This window comes from Conger conger, chromosome 2, assembly GCF_963514075.1.
Source record: "Conger conger chromosome 2, fConCon1.1, whole genome shotgun sequence".
Lineage (NCBI taxonomy): Eukaryota > Metazoa > Chordata > Actinopteri > Anguilliformes > Congridae > Conger > Conger conger.
In genome coordinates this window covers 75,875,159-75,884,528 of record NC_083761.1, presented here as the reverse complement: position 1 = coordinate 75,884,528, position 9,370 = coordinate 75,875,159, and the positions used below count along the sequence as shown (strand labels likewise).

Genomic DNA, 9,370 nt, shown 5'->3' with positions numbered 1-9,370 from the left:
CAACAGTCACAACATGATATCTATGGTATCTCTTACGTGACTTTGGTGATATTTTGGAAATCACACCACTGTATGATTATCTAATCGTAATAATCCATAAATTCCATAGATTGTAATGCATATTATTCTGCCTGCTGTTTTGTTATATTTGAAGAATAATGGCCACAACCTTCAAATATCTCACATACTCCATATTATTGCCATCATGTGGAAAATGGAAATGAGCTATTCTCAATAACTTCTCTAAGCTTTAATAAAATTGATGGAAACATTTATAGCAGTGGTAAGAGCACTGTTACGAATAAATAAACCACTAGTGGGTGACTGAACAACATACAAAATCCATGTAACCTGTGTTGACACTCTTTATTATTCTGCAGTGCTATGCATCACTAGGTACATTTGTCAGAATTTAATTTAAATTAGGCGGCACAGATGGTGCAGTGGGTAGCACTGCTGCCTCACAGCAAAGAGGTCCTGGGTTCAAATCCCTGTTGGCCGGGGCCTCTCTGTGTGGAGTTTGCATGTTCTCCCCGTGTCTGCGTGGGTTTCCTCCGGGTACTCCGGTTTCCTCCCACAGTTCAAAGACATGCAGGTTAGGCTGATTGGAAAGTCTAAATTGCCCGTGGGTATGAGTGTGTGAGTGAATGGTGTGTGTGCCCTGTGATGGACTGGTGACCTGTCCAGGGTGTATTCCTGCCTTTTGCCCAATGTATGCTGGGATAGGCTCCAGCCCCTCTGCGACCCTGTTGTGACCCTGGTTGTGAACAGACATATTGCTAGTACGTTTTGGTTGATTGTTTCCCTTCAACTGCCAGTAGATGGCGAACTTTCTCCACAACGTCCTCTAAACGTGTCCCAACCTGTTGGATTCTGCTGATGACTTTCGTGCTCTGCATTCTGCTTGTTTTGAAGTTGCATTCTAGTGATAACGATATTTTAATTAAAAAATATTTTCCCATTCAACATTCAATGTTTGACAACAAATGTCAAATATATTCTCTCATATAATCATTTGCAATATTTTAAAATATATATTATATTACTTTTTCCAAGGTCCACTTTTTCCCCCTAGCACAAATACAAAGATATAGTTTTTTATTCCCAAAAAATGCTCTGACATCATTTTTTGTCGGTTTGGAATGGAAGGGTCTGTAGCTACTGCAACTTCATCTCATCTGTGCTGTGGTGCTTTGGCCTAATTTTACTCATTATGACTATATTGAAATGAAAAATCAAACATTTCACTGCATGAAAATCATCGGCCTATGCATTAAATTGGCTCGGTTGGCTTAAAGGGAACCACTATATTTGATGCTAAATAATGGCTATACATAATAATATCATATAAACCACATCAATTATATAATGAATTTATACATGGTACATGGTAAAATGCATTTTCAGCAGGACAGGTCCCTGTAAGTCCACCTAGAAATGATGGTTTATTTCACAAAATTGAGCTGAAGAATACTACCAAAATGTTTATGGGAAAATATATAAGATATTCCGATATTAAACTGCATTCAACAGTTTGTTTAAGTAGCAGTATACTCACCATAGAAGCCTATGGCATGTGTTATGGGTACTAGCCAACAAAAGTAATCTTTTGAATAAGCAAATCTGATTAAAGAAATGTGTGAAAACATGGGCATGTGTTTATTGGATGAAACATTTGAAATGTTTTAAATACTTCATCACTTTTTAATATGTCAATGTAGAAATGGGGGGCCTAGTGGGCACATGGCTTTAATGGGGGCCTTTCCCCTACTCTTATATTACAATATAAATTCATACAATGACAAAATCCGTTTTGGCTGACCGATAGAAAGGATGCTACTGATCCTTCAATTTTCAAACAACAAACTTGCAGACGCAATGACGTGATCGTGGCATGACGTGCCTGGTCTAAGCTCTGATCAAAGGTTGACAGTTTCTCTTCAGACCGTCTGGCCGTTAACTAGAACTAGTTCTGAGCTGCCACACTAATTTCAAAGAGCTCATTCTGCTCTCCATCCCTGTTGTCATGCCAACAAACTACATACATGACTGGGAACTGAGTGTAATGATAAAGTGTCCAGGCCAAAATAGATTACTGAAAATAGAATCATAACACCTTTTAAGAGAAATGTGCTCAAAAATATATCTAAGTATATTTGTCATAAGTAAATAGACGACAGGTTTTATACATGCATTCCATTAGATTTATTTATCATTGGATTTAATTAAATTAACCAGAATTAATTTATTCAATAATAATAAAAAAACTTTTTTCTGAATTGGCTGCATTGAAATCCAACACTCTCACCTCCACTTTCCAAATTTCAATGTTACACCCTACAGGCCACACAGTACTACAGGAGAGCCAGTGACTATGTTGCACCATATAGTCTACACCAGGGGTCTCCAATCTTATCCTAAAAGGGCCGGCGTGGGTGCAGGTTTTTGTTTTAACCCAGCAGTAACACACCTGATTATACTAATGAACTAATCGTGGTCTTTAATCAAGACCTAGATGAGTAGAATCAGCTGTCTTAGTCCTGTGCTAAAACAACAACCTGCACACACACCGGCCCTTTCTGGATAAGATTTGAGACCCCTGGTCTACACATAGTACTACACGAGAGCCTGTAACCATTTTGTACCCTATAGGCCACACAGTACTACAGGAAAGCCAGTGATTATTTTACACCCTGCAGGCCACATAGTGCTACAAGAGAGCCAGTCTAATGGCACAGTACTAATAATCAAGTGATTATAATATAATTGCTGTTATGTTTATTCACCTTTTAATATAAATAGAAAGTAATAATCCATAATACTACTAATTATTAGCTACTAATTCTACTATTACGAACATCGATTATTACTAATATGCGACTTTAGTTCAACACTGTTCAATATCTACATCAAAGCACTTGCAACGAGGTCGGCGGGATATGCCTCCCCTGGTCTCACTTTGCATATTATTGAAAAGATGCATATTATCCTGCCCGATGCAAATGGTTATCGTGTCTCCCACAGAACAGAGATTACAACAGAGCCTGCCATTCAGAGAGCAGTACTGTCAGAGATGGGCACTGATAGTTATGGAAACAGGTACTACTGTGTGTATGGGTGACTGAGTTATAGTACTGCACAAGCTACACCTACCTTGGGCTAGTAAAAAGTGCAATAGGGAACTTTATCCTGCCAATAAATTATCTGAAAGAAAAAGTGTCTATGGCTTTTTACGCAATACAAACAAAATTGAATATTTTAATAATTCCATTACATGTCCTGGTAAGATGTTGCACACAGTGACCCCTTTATATGTGAAAAATAAATCCTAATGTCAATGTGAAATTTATAATTTGCGAATTTACATGTATGGCCCCTCGTTCGGCTAACAGAACTCCACCTGAAGAATCTCATGAATTCACATTGTTAATCCCTTTTATGAATCTAAAAGCATCAAATAAATTTCCCCTGTAAGAAAGGCTTTAGAAAACAGACTTGAAACCATTAATAATTTATTTTAAATGTGCAAGAGAACATAGCAGCTAGCCTTCCCATCTCCTTTTTCCAACAGAAAGACACTTGCAGTATATAGGCTAACCCAATTAGTTGCACTTTAACATGCGTTTAAATTAAATCAATTAACCAATTAAATTAAACTGTTGGCTGGTGAAGGGCCCTTGTCCTTAGCTTGAAGAGATTAAGCATCTTACATTTTACAGCATTCTGTTTGCATTTTTTTACTGGTACAGTACAGTGACAAGAACCTGCATGGCTTTGATCAACTATTAATCCCAAGTCCTTTTCAAATTGAGGACATTCCAATTTTGTAACACCCATAAAGTAATCCCACAATGGTTCCACCCACTTCTGGATTCTGTTTACATCTTCCTGGATTACTTTACCAGATTCCAAACAGTTAGCTAAACCTCACAGTTCTGTATCATCTGCACTTCCAATCTCCCTGTTAATGTAATTTATGTAAATGGGGAAGGGCGGTGGTCCTAGCCCCGATCCTTGTGGACTCCACTTCCCACAACACCCTGCTCAGATAAGCTCCTACTGCTACTGAATGTGTTCTATCCCGTAATCAGTTTTGTATGCACTCTTTGCTGCTGGGTATGCGATGGGGACGTCGGTAGGGGTTTGGGGAGAGCTTTGCTCATTTTGGCTTCTTAATACTTAATTCATGATTGACTGTCAGTTTGCGGCAGGAGAATACACATATCCGCCTGTGGTGCCGATAGTCGATTTGCGGGAGACTGCTGCCCATTTTCTCCAAGGTGGGCAGCAGGTCTCTCCTGAGTGGACAACCCTCTACCCACCCATAGCCACACCCCTGGCACTTTGTAACCTTTGGTTTGGAAAGGTGCCATATAAATAAAGTATCACGTACTGACTCTTGCAGCTACATATGTGCAGTGCTGTCTGTAAATATTTGGACAGCGGTACAATTCTGTTCTTTTGGCTCTGAATTCCAGCACATTGGTTGTATGATATTAAGTAATGAAAACAAGGTTTGTGCAGACTGTCACCTTAATTTTATTCTCAATTTAATGTGAATATGTATTTATATCAACATTGGGTGATCCATGTTGCAAATACATCCATTTTTATACATAGCAGCCCCCCCCCCCCCATTTTAGGAGACCAAAAGTAATTGGACTGTCGGCTTCTCAGCTGTTTCTGATTGCTCTATTCAATTGCTTCCTTTGTGTAGGTAGTATACAGTGGGAGCAATAATTATTTGATCCCTTGCTGATTTTGTAGGTTTGCCCACTTACAAAGAATGGAACTGTGTAGAATTTTAATCATAGGTACATTTTAACATTGAGAGACAGAATATCACAAAATAATCCACAATAACAACATCATATGAATTTTATAAATTTATTCTCGTATTTTTTGCATGAAATAAGTATTTGATCCCCTACCAATCAGCGATAATTCTGGCTCCCACAGACCAGTTAGTTTTCCATTAAGAAGCACTCCTAATCTCAACTCATTACCCAAAACACCTGTGTCAACTCGTTACATCGTTATGTAGCTGTATAAAAGACACCTGTCCACACAATCAATCCGTTTCCACCATGGGCAAGACAAAGGAGCTGTCTAAGGACATCAGGGACAAAATTGTAGACCTGCACAAGGCTGAGATGGGCTACAAGAAAATAAGCAAGCAGCTTGGTGAGAAGTTAACAACTGTTGGAGCAATTATTAGAAAATGGAAGAAACACAAAGTCACCGCCAATCTCCCTCGGTCTGGGGCTCCACGCAAGATCTCGCCTCGTGGGATATCAATGATCATGAGAAAGGTCAGGGATCAGCCCAGTACTCTACAGGAGGAGCTTGTTAATGACCTGAAGGCAGTTGGGACCACAGTCACGAAGAGAACCATCAGTAACACACTACACCGTGAAGGATTAAAATCCTGCTGCGCGCGCAAGGTTCCTCTGCTGAAGACGGCACATGTCCTCCACCTCACGCTCACGACTACTGTCTGTTCTGGCTCCACGGTGGTGGAACAAACTCCCCGTTGAGGTCAGAATCTCTCCCCACCTTCAAGCGCAAGCTGAAGACACACCTCTTCAAGCAGCACCTCTCCCCATCCCTCCCTACCTCCCTGTGAACCTTAATTGTTGTCTCTGTGACTTGCTTTGTGTATCGGTATTTTTAGTTGGCTAGGTAAGCAGTGTTTGGATAGTTAACTTTGGTGACTTTTGCTCTGTTTGTTTGTTTGTTCAAAAAAAAAAAAAATGGCCCTTGTCCTTACCTTTGTTGTACAGGTAGCAGTTGAAATTGTACTTACCTCTAGGGTCTTTCAGCGAACTTATCCCTGGTTATGGGTATGCACTTTGTTGTACGACGCTCTGGATAAGAGCGTCTGCCAAATGCCAATAATGTAACGTAATGTAACATGTACAGGCCCGTCTGAAGTCTGCCAAAGAACACCTGGATGATCCAGAGGAGGCTGATGTGGTCAGATGAGACCAAAATAGAGGGGGGTGTTTCTCAGCTAAGGGGACAGGATGACTTCACCGTATCGAGGGGACGATGAATGGGGCCATGTACCAGGAAATTTTGGGCGACAACCTCCTTCCCTCAGTGAGAGCACTGAAAATGGGTCGTGGATGGGTCTTCCAACATGACAATGACCCAAAACATATGGCCAAGGCAACAAAGGAGTGGCTCAAAAATTAAGATCCTGGAGTGTCCTAGCCACTCTCAAGACCTAAATCCCATCAAAAATCTGTGGAGGGAGCTGAAGCTTCGAGTTGCCAAGCGACAGCCTCGGAACCTTAAGGATTTGGAGTGGATCTGAGGAGAGGAGTGGACCAAAATCTCTCCCAAGATCTGCGCAAACCTGGTGGAAAAACTACAACAAACGTCTGACCTCTGTGCTTGCCAACAAAGGTTTCTCCACCAAGTATTAAGTCCTATTGTTCTATGGATCAAATACTTATTTCATGTGAAAATATGATATAAAATTCATATGATGTTGTTATTGTGGATTATTTTGTGATATTCTGTCTCTCAATGTTAAAATGTACCTATGATTAAAGTTCTACACAGTTCCATTCTTTGTAAGTGGGCAAACCTACAAAATCAGCAAGGGATCAAATAATTATTGCTCCCACTGTAAGCATATGAGAGCTTGCAGTATCTAGTTTGTGAACTTGAGGAGCACAGTTGTGCCAATGAAAGTCAGAGACATAGACCAAAAAACAGGCTTACTGAAACAAACACTGCCATACAGTGGGAGACAACCCTGAAAAAGCAAGGGTGACAGTGCATCCGGAAAGTATTCACAGCGCTTCACTTTTCCCACATTTTATGTTACAGCCTTATTCCAAAATGGAATAAATGCATTTTGTTCCTCTAAATTCTACACACAACACCCCATAAGGACAACATGAAAGAAGGGGTTTTTATTTTATTTTAATTTTACAGTGTTTGCCATGAAGCTCAAAATTGAGCTCAGGTGCATCCTGTTTCCACTGATCAACCTTGAGATGTTTCTTCTTGCTTAATTGTCTATATAAGGTCCCACAGTTGACAGTGCATGTCGGGGCACAAACCAAGCATGAAGTCAAAGGAATTGTCTGTCGACCTCCGAGACAGGATTGTCTCGAGGCACAAATCTGGGGATGGGTACAGAAAAATTCATTCTGATTTGAAGGTCCCAATGAGCACAGTGGCCTCCATCATCCGTAAATGGAAGAAGTTTGGAACCACCAGGACTCTTCCTAGAGCTGGCCGCCCGTCTAAACTGAGCAATCGGGGGAGAAGGGCCTTAGTTAGGGAGGTAACCAAGAACCTGATGGTCACTCTGTCAGAGCTCTAGCGTTCCTCTGTGGAGAGAGGAGAACCTTCCAGAAGGACAACCATCTCTGCAGCAATCCACCAATCAGGCCTGTATGGTAGAGTGGCCAGACGGAAGCCACTCCTTAGTAAAAGGCACATGGCAGCCTGCCTGGAGTTTGCCAAAAGGCACCTGAAGGACTCTCAGACCATGAGAAACAAAATTCTCTGGTCTGATGAGACAAAGATTGAACTATTTGGCTTGAATGCCAGGCGTCATGTTTGGAGGAAACCAGGCACCGCTCATCACCTGGCCAATACCATCCCTACAGTGAAGGATGCTTGTGGAAGCATCATGCTGTGGGGATGTTTTTCAGCGGCAGGAACTGGGAGACTAGTCAGGATTGAGGGAAAGATGAATGCAGCAATGTACAGAGACATCCTGGATGAAAACCTGCTCCAGAGTGCTCTTGACCTCAGACTGGGGCGACGGTTCATCTTTCAGCAGGATAACGACCCTAAGCACACAGCCAAGATATCAAAGGAGTGGCTTCAGGACAACTCTGTGAATGTCCTTGAGTGGCCCAGCCAGAGCCCATACTTGAATCCGATTGAACATCTCTGGAGAGATCTGAAAATGGCTGTGCACCAACGCTCCCCATCCAACCTGATGGAGCTTGAGAGGTGCTGCAAAGAGGAATGGGCAAAACTGCCCAAAGATGGGTGTGCCAAGCTTCTGGCATCATATTCAAAAAGAATTGAGGCTGTAATTGCTGCCAAAGGTGCATCAACAAAGTATTGAGCAAAGGCTGTGAATACTTATGTACATGTGATTTCTTAGTTTTTTATTTTTAATTAATTTGCAAAAAAAAAAAAAAAAATCATTATGGGGTGTTGTGTGTAGAATTTTGAGGAAAAAATGAATTTATTCCATTTTGGAATAAGGCTGTAACATAACAAAATGTGGGGAAAATGAAGCGCTGTGAATACTTTCTGGATGCACTGTAGATCAAATAGTCATCAGCCAAAAAGGCTGTTCTGGAACATTCCAGCCCTGGAAGGAGTATCGCTGTGTTTCTCTTGATGGCTGCTGTGGTCGGAACCCCTCATGACTGCCTGAAGTTTTTATTCGGCAACATTCAAGTTAACAAACTTGTTGCACTCTGTTGGTATGAACTAAGCTCTATAATACAGAAGTAATTGAGAGAAAATAATCTTTAAAGGTATAAATTAAGTTTTTTTTGTTTTGACAAGTGGTTGTCTCTGCTCTGTATTGATGAGGTTAGTTGGGGATTAGAGGACAGGACATCTGTTTGATCTGAACTGGACTTAAGGTGTGAGAGAAGGCTGTGCGTGTGTGTGTGAGTGAGAGAGAGAGTGTGTGTGTGTGTGTGCGTGTGTGTTTGTGTGTGTGCGTGAGTGTGTGAGTGCGTGTGTGTGTGTGTGTGTGTGCGTGAGTGCATGCGTGTGTGTAGGTAAATGTGTTTATGTGTGAGCATATGTGTGTGTGCGTGAGTGTGCGTGAGTGCATGCGTGTGTGTAGGTAAATGTGTTTATGTGTGAGCGTGTGTGTGTGTGTGTGTGTGCGTGAGTGCATGCGTGCATGCGTGTGTGTAGGTAAATGTGTTTATGTGTGAGCGTGTGTGTGGGTGTGTGTGCGTGTGTGCGTGAGTGCATGCGTGTGTGTAGGTAAATGTGTTTATGTGTGAGCATATGTGTGTGTGCGTGCGTGAGTGTGTGAGTGCATGTGTGTGTGTGTGTGTAGGTAAATGTGTTTATGTGTGAGCATATGTGTGTGTGTGTGTGTGTGTAAGTGCATGAGTGCGTGAGTGCATGTGTGTGTAGGTAAATGTGTTTATGTGTGAGCATATGTGTGTGTATGTGTGTGTGTGAGTGCATGTGTGTGTGAGTGCAAGTGTGTGTGTGTGTGTGTGTGTATGTGTGTATGCATGTGTGTGTAGGTAAATCTGTGTGTGTGTGTGTGTTTGTGTCTGTGTGTGTATGTGTGTATTTAGGTAGGTAGGGAGGCAGATACGAAGGGGAGGATGATATCCAGCTCTGTGTGATACTG

The 9,370-nt window shown here is 41.5% G+C and overlaps 1 protein-coding gene across 4 annotated transcripts in view; it reads left to right on the top strand.

Annotated features, from left to right (window-relative positions):
* Window positions 1-3,216, top strand: part of LOC133121923 (uncharacterized) — a 10,955-nt gene extending 7,739 nt beyond the window's left edge. For all 4 annotated transcript variants that reach the window (XM_061231502.1, XM_061231503.1, XM_061231504.1 and 1 more), the window contains one exon: window positions 3,025-3,216. In XM_061231502.1, coding sequence (XP_061087486.1) covers window positions 3,025-3,084 — 60 coding nt within the window. In that variant the 3' untranslated portion in view covers window positions 3,085-3,216. The remainder of the gene's footprint in view (window positions 1-3,024) is intronic.
* Window positions 3,217-9,370: the final 6,154 nt, after the last annotated feature.